At 57.2% G+C, this 20,204-nt stretch overlaps 2 protein-coding genes across 3 annotated transcripts; one reads left to right on the top strand and one right to left on the bottom strand.

Annotated features, from left to right (window-relative positions):
* The first annotated feature begins 3,573 nt into the window (after window positions 1-3,573).
* RPS16 (ribosomal protein S16) lies at window positions 3,574-6,252 on the top strand. Of its 2 annotated transcripts, XM_008688698.2 has the most exons (5): window positions 3,574-3,735; window positions 3,868-3,969; window positions 5,674-5,770; window positions 5,878-5,925; window positions 6,056-6,252. In XM_008688698.2, the coding sequence occupies exons 1-5, from the start codon at window positions 3,688-3,690 to the stop codon at window positions 6,199-6,201; spliced, it is 441 nt and encodes a 146-aa protein (XP_008686920.1). In that variant the 5' UTR covers window positions 3,574-3,687; the 3' UTR covers window positions 6,202-6,252. The 2 variants fall into 2 exon arrangements, with proteins under 2 accessions (XP_008686920.1, XP_040489897.1); XM_040633963.1 differs by having other exon boundaries at window positions 5,674-5,925.
* Window positions 6,253-8,162: 1,910 nt separating this feature from the next.
* Window positions 8,163-19,958, bottom strand: PLEKHG2 (pleckstrin homology and RhoGEF domain containing G2). The gene is made up of 19 exons (XM_040633960.1): window positions 19,180-19,958; window positions 18,393-18,522; window positions 17,290-17,561; window positions 17,112-17,212; window positions 16,264-16,330; window positions 16,084-16,130; window positions 15,704-15,854; window positions 15,272-15,409; window positions 14,856-15,056; window positions 14,291-14,383; window positions 14,115-14,201; window positions 13,745-13,778; window positions 13,551-13,652; window positions 13,381-13,428; window positions 13,263-13,301; window positions 13,078-13,094; window positions 12,796-12,972; window positions 11,757-12,690; window positions 8,163-11,663 (listed from the first exon to the last, which is right to left on the bottom strand). The coding sequence occupies exons 2-19, from the start codon at window positions 18,499-18,501 to the stop codon at window positions 10,048-10,050; spliced, it is 4,233 nt and encodes a 1,410-aa protein (XP_040489894.1). The 5' UTR covers window positions 18,502-18,522; window positions 19,180-19,958; the 3' UTR covers window positions 8,163-10,047.
* Window positions 19,959-20,204: the final 246 nt, after the last annotated feature.

Genomic DNA, 20,204 nt, shown 5'->3' with positions numbered 1-20,204 from the left:
AGCACCCTAGAGTCTCAGCAGGACACACCTGTGGGGACAGAGTGACTTGGTGTCTCTGGGCAAGGATCTGATCCCAAATCCCCAACCTCAGGGTTTCTGGACCATGGCCTGGGATAAGCCCCTTCACCTCTTTGGCCCTCAGTTTCCTCATCTGTAAAACAGAACTCTGAAGATTTCTTTTTTTTTAAGATTTTATTTATTTATGTGACAGAGATACAGCCAGCGAGAGAGGGAACACAGCAGGGGAGTGGGAGAGGAAGAAGCAGGCTCCCAGCGGAGGAGCCCGATGTGGGACTCGATCCCAGAACGCCAGGATCACGCCCTGAGCTGAAGGCAGATGCTTAACGACTGCGCCACCCAGGCGCCCCAGAACTCTGAAGATTTCTACCTTCAGGGCTGACGCTAGCCTATACCTAGAAAATGACACTTCTTTCTTTCTTAAAACACTTGGAAGTGCTTGTTAGAACAAGATACATTACTGCTGTCTACCAGAAACTGACAAATATATCCAGGGTATGAATACTGCCCTTGGTGGTGTGGGATCCTTGTGCAGTGTACATTCTTCACATCCATACGCGGTGGCCCTATCTACCTCATAGGGTCAGCGTGAAGACTAAATAAGCTAATATACTTAAAGCATTTAGACCAGTACCTGGCGGAAGCAGCACTATTTAAGCATAGCTATCATCATCACCACCATCATCATCGTTTGTTGCTATGTGCCAGTCGCTGTTCTAGGTGTTGGGGACAGCATGGGGCGCCTGGCTGGCTGTCAGCCATCCAACTCTTGGTTTCAGCTCGGGTCATGATCTCAGGGTCATGGGATTGAGCTCTGCATCAGGCTCCACACTCAGTGGGGAGTCTGCTTGGGATTCTCTCCCTCTCCCTCTCCCCACTGCTTCTGTGCATGTGCGTACTCTCTCTCTCTCTCTCAAATAAATAAATAAATAAATAAGTAAATCTTAAAAACAACAACAACAACAGCAGGTGTTGGAGACAGCAGTGAACGAAACGTATTTGTGAAGGCTGGGAGTTGGGTCAGCAGCTGGACAGCCAGAATACCAGCCCCACTGCCTCCTGCCCCCGACGTGTGTTTTGAGCCTAGTGGATTCTCCCTAAACTTCCAAGGTCCAGTAAGGAGCTAATGAAATACTCACCGAGAGATCATCTGGGGTGTAGAGAGTGCCATCATTTTTGTTTCCCTATAATTTGGGTCAGGGAGAAGGATCAGATTTTGGAGGGGAGAGCCTGACCCTTCTTCAAACATGCCCCCCCACCCCCTCCCTGCCTGTCTGCTGGCTCTCCCCTCCCTCCTCCTCACCAGCATCTTCATGATGGCAACAAGGAAGTAGAAAGGCTCCCGAGGACAGAGGGGTGATCCTAGGCCTCCCAAGGGCCGTACCAGCAGGAGGATGGTCCAGAGAGGCCACACGGGCACCCTGCCCACTCCCAAGGCTTTCTCCGGTCCCAGCCCAGCGTCCTGGAAGCAAGAAGTACAGAAAGAGCAAGTTAGAAGACTGGAGTGTCCTGACCCCTTCCTGCCCAGCTCCACTCAACCCACAGATACTCAGGGAATGTTCTCCAAGAGGCCGGGGAAGATGGTCACCCTGCAGTAGGGAGGGTCCAGGTCAGAGGGTTTCCTGACACCTCTCCCCCACCCCCCACCCCCCACAGGAAGATATAAGACTCAGCAAGGGTAGGAGGATCAGTTCAGAGAGATTGGAGGATATGGGGAAGTCCCGTCCCACCCCCTCCCCCAACAGTTCCATAGAGCAGTACGGAGTGTGTGAGAGTGCATGAATTCCGTGGCCTGTCTTCTTGTTGGAAAACACCCCTGCGAGGCTTTATCTGTGTTTGCAGGTGCATATTTGGGGGGCTTTGCTGTCCTTTCTACTTCTATTTCTGTATCAAGTATTTCCATATTTCAAATAACTTGGAATCTCCATGCTTCCCTGTACCTGTCTGTCTTCTTTCTCTGAGGGCTGGCCTCTCTGTCTCCGAATCGCCGTCACTTGTGTTTTCTGGGTCCATCTGTAATTGCCCCTGTGTCTTATCTTCTTTCTCCTCTTCTCCATTGGCCCCTTTGTCTTTCTCCTTCATGTGTGTCTGTCTCTCTTGTGCTGTGTATCTGTCTGTGTGTCCCCCCAGGTCAGCCTCTGGGTGCTCCCTCCCTCCACCTCTCCCCTCTCTCACCCTTTTGGAGCTGGACTCTGGGCTGGAGGATCCTCCCTCCTGCCACAGACCCGCCCACCAACCTCCACCCATCTCCACCTTCCCGGCGCAAGGTGAGTCAACAGGACCCTTTGAACCTTGGACCTCTGACTCAGTGCTGCCAGGGAAACTGAAGCGACCGTGGGCTCTCTGCAACTCTGAGATAGAAACCTTTTGACTGGGAAGGGTGTATCCTGAGTGTGGGGGCAGCAAAGGGGCAACTCAATCCTGAGATTCCTCAGATGGGATGGCGGAGGAGGGGGGATGCTGGGGATGGAGAATTCTGTGGGGGAGGAGCCTAGAGAGTAGGGTGATTTGGGGGAGGGAATGAAGAGATTATTTGAAGGATCCTGGAGAAAGAGGGATTTCAAGGGTAGGGACCCTGAAGGGAGCATTCTGGAGGGAGGGTCTCTAAGGAGTGGAGAATCGAGGGGAAGCCAGCTGCTGGGAAGAGGAGGCTCTGAAGGGAAAGGAATTCTTGGGAAATGTAATTTTGAAGGAGGGGGCTCTGAAAGCGAGAGATTTTGTGAAAGGGGATTCTAGGGGCTGTTCTGGGAAAGGTGGATTGCGGGCAGAGTGGAGGAAGATTCGGGGAAAGAGGAAGTCTGGGTTAGGGCTCTGAAGAGGGGGATTCAGGGAAGAGGAGACTCTAAAAGGAAGGAAATTCTGGTGAAAGGTGGATTCTGCACGAGGAGCGCTAAAAGGAAAGATTCTCGGAGAGGACTCTCGGAGGAGATGGGTTCTGAATCCCGAATCTGGAAATCCTGCTTGACTTCCTGCTGTGGCTTCTGATGGAGGAGGATTTGGGGAGAAGGGTGTCTAGAGAGCAGGATGGAGTCTACAGGGGAGGATGATGACCAGTGGTAAGGGGTAAAAGGAGCCTCTTTTTTTTTTTTTTTTTTAAGATTTTATTTACTTATGTGACAGAGAGACAGCCAGCGAGAGAGGGAACACAGCAGGGGAGTGGGAGAGGAAGAAGCGGCTCCCAGCGGAGGAGCCTGATTTGGGACTCGATCCCGGAAAGCCAGGATCACGCCGGAGCCGAAGGCAGACGCTTAACGACTGCGCCCCCCAGGCGCCCCCCAAAAGGCGCCTCTTTAGAGGAGGATGAGAATCGATCTTAGGGTAGAGGAAGATGATTATTAAAGAGCCGAAATGCAAATAAACCGGTGACCAACAAGCACCGATACTGTGAAGAACAGCCCGCCCTCACCCTTCTTCCGCGATTGCTCCCAGAGCACTTCAGGCCTCGCCCCTTCCGCTCCCAGGTCCCGCCTCCTCCGGTCCTGGGCCCACCTTCCGCCGCTCTTCCGGGGTCGGCCCCTGGCTGCAATATGAGCCGTAAAGCGCTCTCTCGTCGCGACGCAGCACCCAAAGCGCCTGCGCAGACCCTGAAAAGCGGCCGGGGTGGCCCCGCGTTTTCCTTTTCCGGTTGCGGCGCCGCGCGGTGAGGATCTCTTACATACGTTCGCAGTCATGCCATCCAAGGGTCCTCTGCAGTCCGTGCAGGTCTTCGGACGCAAGGTAGGTCGGGTGCCCGATCAGAGGGGCTGAGGGAGGCCGGGGTCTGTAGGGGCCTACAGGGAGGTTCTGGGGTCGATATGGGAGTCGGGGGCCGAAGCTCACGTGGCTCCGCTTGTCCCCCGCTTTCCACAGAAGACGGCCACAGCCGTGGCGCACTGCAAACGGGGCAACGGCCTCATCAAGGTGAATGGGCGGCCCCTGGAGATGATCGAGCCGCGCACGCTGCAATACAAGGTGCTGGCATTGAGGGTGGGCGTTTGGGATGAGTGGAGGGCTTTAGAGAGAGAGAGGTTTAAATAAATGGGTTCCTGGAATTCATTGGTCTTGGAAGCTGAGGGATCTGGTATCAACAGTGGGATCTTTAGAAGCTGAGTTGGGGACAGAAAAAGGGGCATTTGGAGATAGAACTGGATTTTCGGGGGGTTCAGATATTGTGATAAAAGAGTGGACGGAGTGAAAACGTGCAGATTAAAAGGCTGCTTTCAAAACTGGGACATTTGGAAGTTCACTTATTTGGGGGAACGAAGGGCAAAGGGAGTTTGTGCAGCCTGGTTTCTTGCAGTAAGTTAAGGGGGGACGTGTGTTGTGTTTACAATCTAAGGTCTCTTCTCTCTTAGAGTATACAATCTCTGAGGACAGAAATCAGTTGGTTTCTTAAAACATTGTATTTAAAAGTAGAGTTTGGACATTGTAGGTGCTTAGTGATTAAATATCGGAAGAACAGGAAAAGAATTTGGGTTTGTCGTGCTTTGCTGTGAAAGGGGTTCCTCCCCTGCCCCTTGGCCTCAGTTTCTTTTCCTTTCTTTTCTTTCTTTTTTTAATAGTATTTATTTGACAGAGACACAGTGAGAGAGGGAAGCAGAGGGAGTGGGAGAGGGAGAAGCAGGCTTCCCGCTGAGCGGGACCCTGGGATCATGACCTGAGCTGAAGGTAGAGCTTAACGACTGAGGCACCCAGGTGCTCCTACTGTGTTTATTCTTATCGATTGTCAGTTATACGAAGGTTTTACTTGTGTAGACTGTGTTGAGTGCTGGGGAGACAGCAGTGACACAGGTGTCCCCAAGCCCTGCCCTCATAGGGCTCCTAGTCCAGTGGAGGAGGCAGACTGGACCCAACACCAGACACTGCTCAACTTAGTTTGGGCTGGGATGGGGGAGCCCAGAGGAGGCTTCTGCCTGGGTGGAAGGATCAGGACTGAGATGGGAATCTGTGAGCTGAGACCTAAAGGAGGTAAAACGAAAGCATCCAGGCACCTGCAAAAAATCTAGAGTTGGCCCGGGGAGAGCACGGCACAGGTTGGTGTAGTATTGTTGTAATTTGGAAATGGGAGGCTCAAAGGACTGGGAGGAGAGCTCAGTGGAGGAGGTACTGGACGTGGCCCAGGAGTGGCTTTTCACGGTTTTCGGCAGCCTTGGTGGCTGTAGAGGTTTGCGTTGTTGAGCTAAAGTGACAGCACTCTATTTTTTTTTTTTTTTAAGTTTTTTTAAATTTATTTGACAGACAGAGGAAACACAAGCAGGGGGAGAGGGAGAAGCAGGCCTCCTGCTAAGCAAGGAGCCTGATGCGGGGCTTGATCCCAGGGCCCTGGGATGATGACCTGAACCGAAGGCAGATGCTTCACCGACTGAGTCACCCAGGCGCCCTAAAATGCCAGCACTCTTTAAGAACCAGTGCTAGAGATGAGGACTCTGAGGTCCAGAGGGACCAAATACGAGGGCTCAGCTCAGGTTGCCTTCCGCAGTCTCATCGGTCTTCAGATCCTCCCTGCTGTCTTGGCCGTGCAGAGGGGTCTGCAGTGACGCTCTCCTCCTCGTCCACTGGTGCTCTGACGTCTGTGGTGGCAGAAGTTATTCGGAGAGAAGGAGTCAGGTGCTCCCTGAGGTGGCTCCGGTGCGCGGGTTGTGATCTAAAATCCTCTCATGCCCCCTGTTCCTCCAGCTACTGGAACCTGTTCTGCTTCTGGGCAAGGAGCGATTTGCCGGGGTGGACATCCGAGTCCGAGTGAAGGGTGGTGGTCACGTGGCCCAGATTTACGGTGAGTCCCAGGAACGTGGGGGCCGGGTCGGTGGCTCTGAGAGCAAGGCCCTGCTCTTGAGCCTTCATAAAGCTGGTAACACTCTCCTGTGTGTATTTCCCTCACAGCAATCCGCCAGTCCATCTCCAAAGCCCTGGTGGCCTATTACCAGAAATGTGAGTGAGAATGGCTCCTTCCCGACGGGTGGGCGGGTGGCAAGCGGAGGACCGGCCCCCATCTGTAGCCCCAGACAGTAGGAGGGCGCTTCCATGGCTACCTCAGTCTTCACTCTTTTTTCATCCCCAGACGTGGATGAGGCTTCCAAGAAGGAGATCAAAGACATCCTCATCCAGTATGACCGGACCCTGCTGGTAGCTGATCCCCGGCGCTGCGAATCCAAAAAGTTTGGCGGTCCTGGTGCCCGTGCTCGCTACCAGAAATCCTACCGATAAGCCTGTCGTGAGGATGAGGGTTCATCTTTATAATAAACAATTGTCACGGGACTTAAGATTTCAAAGATCGTGCTTTGGTCATTTGTGGTGGGTCTCGGACTAAAAGAAATGCAAAAAACACCCCAGCCCAATGCCAGTCTGGATCATAATCCTTTCCAGAAGACACTACCCCAGGGTCAGTGTGGATGGGTGGGAGAGGCACGTGGCAGCAGGCCTGCTCCCAGTCTCCCTGCACCTCCAGTAGAGTCCAGTGTGCAGGCACAGTGGAGGCCGAGTGGTTCTGGGGCATTGGTTGTGTGGGGTGTCCTTGTGGGTTTGTCTTTTTTCAGTCCCTTTGCCGCTGTTGAAATGGCATGTTGAGGAGCAGTGGAAGGTGTAAGATAAGTAAACTTGAATACAAAGACAAGAGAACCCTCCTGGGTGCGTTCTGAAGTCAACCACTAAGAGCCGTGCCTGAATTGGAAAGGAGTTTTTCCTAATGCCAGCCTATAGGGAGACAGGCTGGGGATGCAGCGGAGGGGGCGTCCCCCTGACTGGTTCATCTTTCAGGATGTCAGCACTTCCTCCTGGGGAACAGTCCCAGTTACACTCACTGTGGTGACTGTCTTTACAGGGCTCAGCACGTGTGTCTGAGGACTTGTTCATCTGTTGTGCGTGCCGTGTAGTAAGAGCCAACACGTAGCGGGCTCTCATTTGCTACTCCTGGGCTACACAGGACATTTCCATTGTCGAAGAAAGTTCTGTGGGACAGCACTGGTGTCTGTATAGGGAAGTAAAGTGTTGCTTGTGGATTCAGTTACCTTTGGTCCTTCCCCCGCCCCTCTGTGTTTCTGCAGGAAGCCAGTGAGCTTCCTTGAGTGGGCTCTGCTCACATGAGCCTTGCAGCCAGCCTGATACCTCGGCTGTCTGTCCCCAGGCGGGGTCCCGCACTGCTCTCCCTGCTGCTGGGGGTGCTGGCAAGAACACTGGGTGGCAGTTGGACATTGATGGGGGGGGGGGGGAAGTGTTACAATTTTTTTTTTTTTTTTTAGTAAGAGAAGGAACTTGAAATTTACTGTCCAGTTGCCCTTTTTGTATGTGCCCCACTCAGAACAGTAGGCACGTGTGGCTGGCATACTGGGCTCCCCAGATGAGAGAACATTTCCGTGGTGAGGAGAAATCTACAGGACAGCACTGATGCACAGGGAGTAGATGACAGTGCTGCTTGTGGGCCAGTGGGGTTGACTGGCACTAACTAGGTGCCCAGCTAAGCACTGTTCCTGTGAGGTTAGCGGCAGGCAGACGCCGGGTAAGAAAATTAGCCTAGTGGTCACGTAACTGCAGCTCGCCAAGTTTTGCGTTGGGAGATGTGGTTAATGGGTTAAGGGTTAGGCTGGCATTAAGCTAAATGTCCCAAAAAGGGCAGCAGGGCACTACCCTCCCACTTTTGAGCCTGATGCAAGTATGGCTTTAGGGAAGGCTGGGCCGACTTCACAGTGGGTGGACTGTAGTGGACCAACGAGGGAGGTGCTCCTGAGGAGCTGTGGGCCGGGGCTGTGAAGGAGAGGAGTCTGGCAAGTGGGAATAAGGGAGTCCAGGGGGCAGGGATCGGGAGGGGCAGAAGCCAGCCTGGTGTCCGTGGTTTGGAGACCCCCTCCTTCCGGGGCTCCTGGCTCCCCGCCAGAGGCACAGCTGGGATGCATCTTGCATCTGGAAAGGCAGAGGGGGCTCGCCTCTCCTTCCCCGCTGGAGGCTCTGGAGTAGACAGCCCCTTTCTCCCTCCCTGCCGCCTCCTCAAATACCGGGAATTCCGGCGCCACTGGGAGCCCAGGCCAGGCTGAGAACTTTCCTTCAGCTGGGAATGTGCAGCTGGGGGCGGAGGAGGGGAGCACCAGCCTCAGTCCTGACCTCAGGCAGGCTGCAATGGAGGGGGCCCAGGCCCTGCCGTGTGGCCTCGTAACCATCCAATAAATGACTGAATGGAAGCCAGCAGCTAAGGTTTATTGAGCCAGGCCTCGTTCTGGCTACCTGACTCCCTGAGGGTCGCCTAGGGCCCTTGGAGCACGAGGCTGTAAGCCTTATCTGGGAGGGAAGTGGTTCCCTAAGCATGCCTGACACAGGACAGACACTTAACAGTGTGGACTCCAGCTAGGCCGTGTGGATCTGAGTTCCAGCTCTGCCCCTTCCTAGCTATGTGACTGGGCAAATCCCTTCCTCTATGCCTGTTTGCTCCTCTCTAAAGTGAGAACCAGAAACCACCCTCACGTGCCTTTTAGGGACACTGGGAGGATTCAAAGGGAATGAGTTCACGTATAAGGTGACTAATGCCCGTGCTATGCAGTTAGTACTCAATATTCTCTCCACCTTTTTTTTTTTCCCCGTTAGCTGATTCTTAAAATTTCAGATTCCTGGGCTCCCGCCCTGGAGATTCTAATTCCATAGGCTGGAACTAGATCCAGGATCCTGGGGGGATCTGTCAGTTAAACAATGCCCCAGAGTCAGAGACTCATATACATTTGGGAAGTGAGGCTGTGCTCACTGAATCTCTACAGTGATCTTAGAAGGCAGGTACTGTTGTACAGTTTCTCAACTGGCACAGTTGCGAAAACCCAGACTGAGGTCATACACCAACTAGAAAAGTCAGCATTTGAATTCGGCTGTGACAATGTGGTGCCTCAGAATTCCAGGAAAAATAAGACAATGTGCTAAGTACAAGAGGTTTAGCGTTCAATCAATGAAGCCAGTATTACCAAAGAAACTGCTTAAATTCTGCTGCTCACCCGGCATGCCACTGCTGGGAGGGGGCAGAATGATTCAAACATAAAAGCCTTTGTCTCTGACCTGAATTTCTTTCTTGGGGGTGGGGGCACGCTGAGGCATTGGAGAGGTCCCAAACTAGAGCGAGGGGGTGTGTAGGTGGGCACAAGAACTGGAACATTCGTGTGTTGTGGAGTGAGAAATCAGATGTGGAACAGACTTCCTAGAATTCCGAACCCAATTCACTCTGGTGTTAGTGTGGAACAGTCTCTGAAATTTCGCAGCACCAAGAACCAGAAGAATCTGAGCAAGGAGGGATGGATGGATGGCAGAGAACGTTGGGTGGTTGTGCTGACGGATTAGATGGTTGAGTGAATGAGATGTACGAATGGGTAAACAAATAATGGAGGGACAGACAGACGGATGGAGAGGGTTGGTTGGACTAAATGGACAGGTGGGGTAATGGAGGAATGGACTGATGGATGAATGGGTATGAGAATGGAGGCAGGATGATGTATGGATGACTAGGGTAGAGAGGACTAAACCAATAGCATATGGACTGGAAAATGGGACAGGTAGCCAGGGAGATGGACAGACAGCTGATGGACAGACAGAGATGCTGAACAGAGGAGACGCTAGGACATGGGAGCTGGATAAACTGCTAAGGGAATAGACTTCTGTGTCTACCTGGAACAGAGCTGCTTAACTTGGCCTTCCTGGGTGGCATCGAGCAGTTCATAAACTCTGAAAGCAGACACCAAATTATAATGGGTGGTTGTGGGTAATTCTCGAAGTTCGAGATTACTCCTGTTTTCAGAACCACCGATTCGTGCTGTGTCAGACCTTTGCATATTCATTGTCTTGCATCCCCCCCACTGCCTCCACAACGGGAAGAGATAACATAACTTCATAATATTAACAAAATATTAATGATGTCCCCTTCCCCATCCCTGCTGAGTTAATCAAGGTAAGTAAAAAGGACCATTCGCTAAAGCAGCTCCCAGGAGTTGGAAAGCTGCAGCAATTTTCACACCCGTGTTCAGTGTCTGGACTTGTGGGTGAAGTTCTGAGGGTCTGTGGCATCTGGTTGAAGTCCTTGCTTTTCCTGGCTCACATGTGGAAAGGGGCATCAGGAGCTCCCTGGGCCCTGCGAAGGCCCATAGATTCCTGGGCGGGGGCCAAGAGAGCAGGGTGGTTCAACCGGACCTGGGCCTTGGCAGGCCGTAGCCGCCCGCCACCCCCAACCTGGATGTTGACCGTGGTGGCATAGCTGAGTCTCCGGGCTGGGGGAGGTGGGGGTTGGGGCTGGGGCGGGGGTGAAGGAGCCCGTGATGCAGGGGCAGAGGAGGACCAGGGACCCCGGGAGGCCGAGGGAGCCTCTCCCCCAGGCCCTTGCCGCCGAGCCAGGCTCTGGCTGATATACGAGGCTGCCAGGTATCTTGAGAGGGCAGCTGCGTTGGGGCCCAGGAGCTGCCGGGTTGGAGGAGGGGGACTCTGGGGTGGTGTCAACTCTGAAGACTCTGACCTGAAGACAGGAGAGGCCAAGCGGCGTCCCGGTTTGGACAAAACCACAGTGGTCTGACCCGGGGTGGGTAACAGGCCCTGAACATCCTGAGAGCCTCTTTGCCCAGGCAGAAGTGTTGCAGCCGGACCATGGACATCAGGGAGGCTCTTCTGCTCCAATAAAGGTGTACGTTTTTGGACCTGGAGGTCTGTGAAGCTTTGTTCCTGAAGCAGAGATGTAGCAGACGGACCCTGGATGTCTGGGAGGCCTCCCTGCTTGGGCAAAGGTGGGAGGGCCTGGACTGGGGTGTCTGGGAGGCCTGGTCGCTGGGGCAAAGGTGTGGCAGCTGGAACATTCGGGTTCTGGGGCAAAGACAGTGGGGTGCTGGCAGGGATCCGATGGTCTAGGCAGCTTCCGGGTGCAGGCAAGGGTGAGGTGCCCAGAAGCTGAATGTCTGAAGGGTCTTGGGGCAAAGGCAGTGGAGTGCTGGCTGGGATCTGATGGCTTGGGGGGCCTCCACAGGCAGGCACAGATGAAGCACCTGGAACCAGAACATCCGGGGGGTCATGTTGCAAGGGCAGTGGAGCATTGCCTGGGATCGGATGGTCCAGGCTGTTTCCGTGCGTAAGCGAAGCGCTGACAGCTTGGTCACAAACGCCGGCTGGGAAAGGAACATCCCTGGAACCTCCTTGCTTAGTTAACGGGGCACTGGTCGGGCTCCAGCTACGTGGGGAGCCGTCTTGCTTGGGCACAGCGGCGGTGGCTAAAACCATGACGTCAGAACAGCGTCCCTGCCTGGGCAGAACTGGGCTGGCCGGAACTTGGGTGTCCATATGGCCTCTATGCTCAGGCAAAGGCGTGGTGGCCGGAAGCTGGATTCCCAGGTGGCCTTCTCGATCAGGCAGAGCTGTAGCCAGCACCTGCGCATTTGGGGGGTCTTCCTGCTGGGGCAAGGCTGTGCTGGCTGCAGCCACATCCTGTATGTTCCAGAGGCCTCCTTGCTCCGGCAGAGGGGTAGCAGCTGGAACGTGGATGCCCAGATGGTCTCGCTCAGGCAAAGTTGAAGCATTTAGACCCGGGCCACCCAGGCAGCCTCCCTGCTTAGACAGAGGCGTGGCAGCTTGAACCCGGGTGGCAGGACCAAGAGAGACAGACTCCTGGGCACAGGTCAGTGGGAAGGCCAGCTCACATACCAGCACGTGTCCAAAGGCAGGCAGGGGCCCTGTGTGCACAGAAAGAACAAGAGTCAGGCCTGAGATCAGCGAGGGCTGTCCCTGCCGACCACACACCTGCTGACTACACACCCAGACCTCACCTGGCTCAGCCTGCTCTTGAGGCAGGCAGGGGGACAGCTGGGGCTGGGCCAGAGCGCGGGGGCGGCGGCGGGGGGCGTTGGCTGACGCCCGGGTCTCCGCCCGCTGCATCTGCTGGATCCGCTCGCTGTAGAGCCGGGCTAACTCTCGCACTCGGGAAACTGCCCTCTCTGAACTCGGGGCTCCTGCCTTCCCACTTGCGCTGCCTCCGCCCAGATCCGAATCTTCCAGGATCAGCAGCGGCTCTGGGAATCCTGGCCGGGCCAGCTGCCCCTGCTCCAGTGCCTGCCAGGCGCTCCGGATTTCTGAACAAGAGCGGAATTCCAGCTCATCTGGGAATCCCTGTTCTTGGGGGACATCCTGGGGCTGGAAGTCTGGGAACGATTCCCCTTCCTCAGCCTCTTCTTGCGCTGCCCTGCCGTCTGAGGAGGGCTCTCCCAGTTTTGCGGAGCTGCCTCCCGGGAACAGTTCTCTCCTGGTGGCTAGAGCCTCATCGGGCCCATGCAGAGGTCCCTGGAGCCATGAGTCACAGGGAAGGGCGGGAGCACTGGCGAGACTAGGAATGTCCGGGACACTAGGTATGGCTGGAAGGCAGGGCATTTCGAAAACACTGGAAATGTCAGAGAGGCTCGGAAAGTGGGGAATCTTGGGAATTTCAGACAGGCCGGGAATTTCAGGGAGGCTGGGTGCGTCTGGACTTCTGGCAAGGCCGGGAACGTCGGGAGTTTCAGCCACACTGGAACTTTCGAGCCCTTCCAGGACGTGGAGTGGGGATGGCCCCCGTTCGTCCATCTCCAGCTCTTCCTCCTCCTCCTCCTCCTCTTCTGAAGAGTCCCGGACGGGCAGGGCTTGGAATGTGAGGGTTTCACTGTCGCCTGGCACCTGGGAGTCTCCAGGGAACTTGGGAATGTCGTGGGGGGATGGCTGCAGTGGGCGCTGGGGAAGAGGCCAAAGACATCAGGGCGGGCCGGCACCCCTGACTTCCGGGCTGTGGCCGCCCCAGCCAAGAGCCCCAAGCACACCATGTGATGCCCAGCTCACCCCTGGATCCCGGAGGCCTCTTTGATTCAACAGTTCCAGGATCTCTTCAGTGATGGAGGTTCCAGAGGGTTCCAGCGTGGGGGGTCCCGTATCCTCCAGGTCCTCAGGGGTTCCGGAAGCTGGAACTGGTGGCTGAGGCTCTAAGGGGGGGTAGAGCTCCCCCTCACTGCCAGCATGCTGTGAGCAAGGAGAGAGGATGGAGGGCAGGGGTTGAGGGCCCCATCCCTTTCTCCCAGACCCAGGAGTCCAGGTCACCAGACCCTGTCCTAGAGTGTTTCTTACCTTGAGTCTAGGCTTAGCTGGGGATGGAGAGATGAGAAAGAGAAAGAGTGAGATGCAGGAACAAGGTCATTCTTGACAGTTGACGAACTGCCCCTGTCATCCTGCCCCCATGCACACAGGACATCCCCTGGGAAGACAGACAGACAGACGGAGCTGGGCCTGTCTGGGCCAGGGCAGTCACTTACCGTTCTGTGGAAACATAACGTACGGGTCCTTCACTGGCTCTGGGGAAAGGACACAGTGATGTCAAGGGCCCAGCTCCCACTGCATTCTCTAGTCAACTTTTAGGGGGAGGACACTCACCAGACTGTCTGCGGCCACGGCGGGTAGCAGAGGGTCCTGGAGACGGAGCTGTGGGAGAGGGAGATTAGAAGCCCATGAGCGGCCCAGCTCCAGGCTCCTGAAGGAGGAGAAGGCTGGGGGCACAGTACCTGGGGGAGATGCAGGGGGGAAGCTCAGGGTTCTATATTTACCTGTGTTCCTTCGTCCAGGGGTGAAACTTCTAGCATCTCGAGGTCGGGGAGACCCAAGTGGGGGTGTCAGGGGCTCTGGGATAGGCTTACTTTTAGGAGCACCTATGGGGAGAAATTTGGAACCCGATCATCTACTTTTCCTTGGGAGTAACGCCTCTACTTCCACATCCTCCCAACCCAAGGCCCCAACTTACAGTGCAGGCTGTTTTCAAGGAGAACTTGTTTGGCCTGAAAGAGACAAGGGTGAGGGTTGTGTGGCAGGAGACCTGTCTCTGAACACCCCGCTCACAGTCCCGATAACGGGTGCCGTAGCGTGAGACATGTCACGTGACTGATGAGTGTTAGTCATCCCCACAACTCCATGGGGTCAGTGCTGATTCCTCCAGGTGAGGAAACGGGAGACCAGAGAGGTTGCCCTCCTTGCCCAAAGTCACAGAGCAGGGACATGGTGGAGTGGGGATTCAAACCCAGGCAGCCTAACTCTGCCATTTATCGATCAAGGTCTAAGACAGTCCCCCTGCCCTCAGGGTCTTGCGGGGCTCACGGATATGGCCGGAGCTGTACCTTGGCAGGGATGGAGGCGGGGTGGTTTTCAAAGAAGAGGCGCTGAAGACAGTGAATCCACAGCCTCTTCTCCTCTTGGTTCTTGGCCTGGGGGAGGGACAGGGGTGGTCGGGAGCCTGGTGTAAGGTCTAGAGGCTGAGGGGAGCCCTGACCGCCCAGCCCCACCTTGCACCCACCTGGAGCAGGTGCCTGTGTTTGGGAATGGTCAGATCAGACACCTTGAACCCTAGAGGGTCTCGAGGACTCTCGCTCACGCTCAGATTGCAGCACTGGATGGGGGAGGGTGGGCAAAAGGGGCAGCAAGCTCAGAGCCCTTGGACTCAGCAGTGTGCCCCTTGTAGGTAACCGGTTCCTACTTCCTAGAAAGATGTGCCCCGTAAGGTTGCACACTTGGTGGGTCCCCTTCCCCTGTTGAGCCTCCCCATCAGGCCGGGCTCTGCTCTCTCTCCCTCATCAGCCCCTCGCCTTCATCTGGATCAGATGATGTCCTCCCCTCAAGAAGATGCCTGGCTGCTGGGCAAATCCAGCCCCCCCCCACACCCTCACCTGCATCCTGCTGGCCTCACCCCTCATTAAACCTCACCCCCCATCCTTGGACTCAAGAAAACCTGGCCCTTCTGAGCTGGATGGCCCCACCTTTGCAGACCCCACCCCTGCCCCCCCCCCTAAGTATATAGGTATAGGTATACACAATGAACCCTGCCCCTGACATTCTGGCCTCGCCCCCAACCCTGAACTCACAAAGATGTGGCCCTTGTAGGTGTACTCTGGGCCCCGGCGCTTGGCCACAAGCAGCATCCGTGAGAACAGAAAGAGCAGCCGCTCGCCCCCTCGAAGTCGGGGTCCGCCCCCTCCGCCACCTCGGAACGCGCCCTCTAGCACCAGCTCCCCGAAAGCACTGAGCTCCGGGCCAGTCCAGCCGCCCAGCCGCCGCTGCACTTCCTGCCGGGACCCCGCCGGGTGCGAAAGGCACAGAAGGGCACACGCACCAAGACAGGAAGTGCACACACACCAAGACGGGGGCGTGAGCCACAGGGTTGTTCAGTCCAGCCCTCCCTCGGAGGCCGCCTCTGCAGCGCTGATCACGCCCACCAGAGGCCCTCCACCCGCTGCCCCCATCCAGCAGCCCCGGCCCCCCCACCCCACCCCGGGCTCACCTGGAGGCGCGCGGCATGCTCCTGCTTGCGTTTCATGTCGTTGATGTACCAGGCGACGGCGGTCATGGACACAATGGCCTCTTCCACCATCTCGCGGCCCCCGGCGCCCGGGCCCTCTGCCCAGTGCTTGCCTAGCTCCTGCCAGGCAGCCACCAGGCACCCAGGGAGGGGACAGAAACAAGAGGAAGAATGATAATGACAAGAGACAGAAAGAGAGAAATGGGAAGGTGGGGGCAGAGGTGGCGACCCAGAGAAGGACAGAGACACACACGCAGAGACAGAGTGGGATCAGCCAGCGCCAGTCCCCACTGGCCCCACCTGCTGCCCCGGCTTCTAGGGACTTGTCCTGGGGCCACCCTCCAGACGTCCCACCAGGTGGCCAACGGACAGGACTATGCCCTCCGCGAGCAGCCCCCGGGGGCCACGGTGCACCTGCAGCAGCAGATGGTACTTGAGGATGCGCTGAACGGGTTTCAGCAGGAAGCTCTGCAGGGGCAGCGAGTGGCGGAGCTGGGCCTGGCGCTCCTGCAACCACAGGGCTGCAGGCGGAGACAGCGACAGCTCCCGGAGCAGGGCTAGGGAGCTGGGGGCACAGCACAGGTCAGCTGGGGTGGGGTGGGGTGGGGGTGGGGTTTCGGGGGCTGGCGGTGGGGGCGGGACAGTCAAGGGCAGCTTAGGGAGAGGTCAGTTACTGTCACGGTCTGGCAGGGGCTGGAGCTGGATGGGTCGAGGTGGAGGGAGGCTGGCCGGCACAGCAACTCAGTGGGCAAGGCCTGGGGCCCAGCAGGGGCTCCTCACTCCTCACCCCTCACCTCGGGTAGTTCATGCAGTACAATGTGTAGATGTCAAAATCCTCACTCTGCGGGTGACACGGGAGTCAGGGAGACCCGAGGTCCCAACTTCCCAAGCTCCCCCGCCCCCTGGCCTAGCCCAGGCTTGCTCCTCCCTGACCCAGGCCCCCTCCCAGACTGCGCGCCCTCACCCCGCCTCACCCTCTGCACGAAGCACTCGGCAATGCCCCCCGCGCTGCTGTTGCCCTCCAGGTCCTCCAGGAGCTCACTGTGAGGGAGAGAGGGTGCTGAGGGACTGCCCCATCCCCGCAACCCCCTGTCGGAGGACTCCAGAAGCCTGGGGCCTTGGTGGCGACCAGGATCTCTTGAGGGGCCACCATATCCAAAGGGAGTCTTCTGTGACACGGGAGATTGCAACCTGCTCAGATTTTGTCTGTGGACAGTGTCCTACTCCTCAGCTCAAAATCTTGTCAGAGTCGGCATAAGCCTAGGTGGGGGGGGGGGTGTCTTGTGATACGACCCTGGGAGAGGGGTGTCATGACTCTCAGAGCTGCGATGATCTTAAGATCCTGTTGTGATCCTGAGACCTTGTCATGCCTTCTCAGATCTATAATAATCTGCAGACCTCATGAAGACACTTGGAGGGGTCATGAGCTTTGGACCCCAGCATCCTCCTCACTGGGTCCCGGCCACCCATGTGGTTTATCTAGGACTGACCCGGTTCCCAGGCCGAGCTGGTCACACAAATGCTCACACTGGCATGATCTTCAGGCCTCACAGGAGCCCTGGATTCATCGTGACCCCAGACCTGACATAGCGCTGAGACCCATCCCAGTATTTAGACCTCATCTGGGTTCTCAGGCTCCCAGCCACCTTACCCTCCACCACTCTGGTTCCTCACTCTCCATCACGATCCCTGCCCAATGTTACTACACCCCAGGTACCAGCCTGGACAGGGCACTACGGGGCTCCAAGGTTTGGATTAGGATATAGCCCACCGCCCCTGACCCTACCGGCTGGTGCCCCTACCCATCCCTCCCGCTTCTGACCTGCTGAACTCGTAGATGTCCTCGATGTTGGCAAATAGTATGCCCACCTGCTCCGCGCTCAGCCCTAGGACCCCACCATCCAGCAGAGGGCCCAGGTAGTCCTGTGGGGATGACCGGGGTTATGGGGGTAGAGGGCTGGCCTGGGGTCCCGCTGGGCTCAGGTGCCCGCCTGCCTCACCTCCACGATGCTGCGAAGGTCCCGGACATAGGCCCGCTCGGTCTCCACAATCTCTCGCGCCACTCGCTCCAGTCTCGAGGGTTTGGCTGAACCCGGGGTCCCCACGGGTGACAGATGCAGGCGGATGGGGGGCCCTGGAAGGGGCTCTGGCCTGGACGCTGAGCAGACTGGGGTGGGCCCTGGAGCGGGGTCCCCCTCAGAGCCCACCGTGCTCAGGGATGTGGAGCTCCCAGAACCTCGGGGGGAGGCCATGGCAGCGGTTGCAGGGGCTGCTGGGGGTGTGGAGCAGGAGATCAGGGGGGCTCCCCAACTGAGTGCTCTCGGCTCTACACTCACCCAGACCAGGTCAATATCTTTCCCCCGGGCTCCCGTCTCCTCTTCCCACTGCGCCGCCCTGGTCCTGTCCAGTCCTCTCCCATCAGGGTCTTCTCTGGGCTCTGGCCTCTACTCTTCTAATCCACCTCCAGGTATCAGCCTGGGGGATCTTTATTAACTTGCCCATTTGACCTTGTCACTCCAAGTATAACCCCTTCATGTCCTCAGGACAAAGTCCAAACTCCTCAGATCCACAGGGCACTATGACACGTGGCCATTTGAGACCTTTCCATTCTGCTTTCTTCCCATAGCCACACCACTTCTCACACTCCAGTCCTATTTGACTGCTTTCAGTTATTTAAGAAAAACCAGCCCCTCTCACCTCTGCAAACACTGTTCCCTCCATATGGAATACTATTTCTTGCTTTTCTCAACTCATTCCTCCTCATCTTTCAATTCTCTTTAGATGTCCCCTCCTCCACGAAGCTGTCCACTGCCCTCCCTGACTGGGCTCCCACAGTGAGTGGATGGGGCTTTCTTCACTCCCCCCCCAACCCTGTCCCAGCCCTGACCATTCATTCTACCATGGGTATCCCCCTCTGGACTGTCAGCATCCGGGGATGGTTCCATTTGCCCCATTACATCTGGAGCTCTGTGTAGGCAGGGCTGGAACTGTCTCGGTCACCCTGTGTTGCCAGCACTGCCCAGCGCCAGCCACAGAGGCCTGCACAGTGCCTGGACTGAAGGAACGAATGTCCAGTGGACCCCACCCTCCCCTGCACGCTCACCTGTCTGGGTCTCACACACAGCTGCACAGTCACACACTTCACCTGTGGGGCCACGGCCAAGGCTAGGGCTGGGTTTGGACAGGCTCGGTCCACGGGCTCCCTCGGGCATGGCTGAGCGGCTCAGCGGCTGCTGCAGAAAGATTCCCTTCTGGCATATCAGGACCCCATCGGCCTTCCCCTCCACCCACACTCACAGATTAGGCCAGAGAATTAGGAGCCGGGTCTAAACCCCAGGAGGGACTCCCTGAGAGTAACTAATGGGGCAGACGGAGGCACAGTGATAGAAACATGGGCACAGGGGGAGATTACACAGAGAAAAAGATGGAAAGGTTGAGACAAAGAAGAGTGAAGCTGGGAGTCTGGTCTGTCTGGGGCCGGAGTCTCAGGGATCCTGGGAACGTTTGGGTTCTGGCTGGAGCCGAGGGCGAGGGGCAGGGCTGGGAAAAGCCGTGGGCGGGAGGCCGCGGGGTCCCAGGGGAGGGCGGAGGAGGCTGGGGGACCGGATGCCAGGGTCCTGCAGACGGCTCCCTCCCCCGCCCAGGGCTGCGAGTTGGGGCGCTGGCCTTGAGCCCTCGACCCACCACCCCTCCTCCAGCCAGTCCCTCCGCGATCTGCTTACTGTCCCCACCGCCGCAGCCCGGGTCCCCAGAGCCTTCCCACACCCCTCCAGACCCAAACTCCCGCCGGCGCCTCCGCTCGCCCCCCGCCGGCACGCCCCCTCATTGTTCAGCCGCTGCGGCGCCGCCCCCTCCCCCAACCCTTCGGGGCCCCTCGCCTCCCCCCTCACCTCCCAGGGAGTCTCCAGCCCCGAACCGAGGCTGCTGGATTCTTATTCGACCCTAGCACGGTCCCTGGGGAGGCGCAAAGCCGGACTCCTGGGTCTCTGAAAGTCAGGGGCGTGAACTTCGGGTTCTCAGGCTCCGGGAACCAGAATCCGGCGTCTCTCGGAGAATGGGATGCAGCGGTCCGAATTTCTTGGTCCTCTAAATGAGGGATGCTGGGAGTCCCGACTCTTGGGTCTCAGATGGGGCGCTGGGGACCCAAATTCCCGAGTCTTCTAGATAGGGCCGTGGGGCGATTTCTGAGTTCCCCTAACTCTTGGAGCAGAGATTAAATCATTTCCAGGCGGGAGCGCAGGGGAGTCCCAAATTCCTGGGTCTCCTTGAAGTGGTGGGCGTTTCAGCTCCAAACACACTGGCTGGGGTGCTCGGAGTCCGTATGCCGAGTTCGGCTATCTGGGCTCGGATATCTGGGAACCTTGGAGGTAATCACCGGTCTGGGATCCCAAGTTCTTTAAACCGGGGTACAGGAAGCTCGGCCTCCAGGATCGCGCAGGGCTGCCGTCCTGGACTCCCGGCTCTTCCAGGAGGGGGCGCTGGGCACCTGGATATCTGGGCTCCTTTAGCTTGCTCTTTGGGGTCTCTCAGGGCGCGGTGCAGAGACTCGCGACTCCGGAGTCCACCACTTTGGACCCCTCAGGCTCTAGGATGAGTACCGCGGGGCTCTTGCGGCGGAGGCGCCACATCTGTAGCGGGAGAGTCCGGTCCCAGCTGTAAGGCGGGGGGCGGTCGCCTGGGGCTTCCCCTCCCCCCAGCCGCCCGGGCTCATATCCTGTTCCCGCCCGTGGGGGGGAGGGGCTGCCTTCCGGCCGGGCAGCCGGTAAAGGGTTAAGACCCCGCCCCCTTGTCTGAATATTCATGAGGAGGCGAGTCCCGGGCAGGCTACGCCCCCACATTCCAAACGCCTCTCAGATTTTTCCCTTTTACAGCAAGGGCCTTCGGGGCGTGAGAATCCGGAACTGGTAGCGCACTT

Source organism: Ursus maritimus, unplaced genomic scaffold, assembly GCF_017311325.1.
Source record: "Ursus maritimus isolate PB19 unplaced genomic scaffold, ASM1731132v1 scaffold_19, whole genome shotgun sequence".
Classification (NCBI taxonomy): domain Eukaryota; kingdom Metazoa; phylum Chordata; class Mammalia; order Carnivora; family Ursidae; genus Ursus; species Ursus maritimus.
This window is presented reverse-complemented; position numbering and strand designations above follow the sequence as displayed.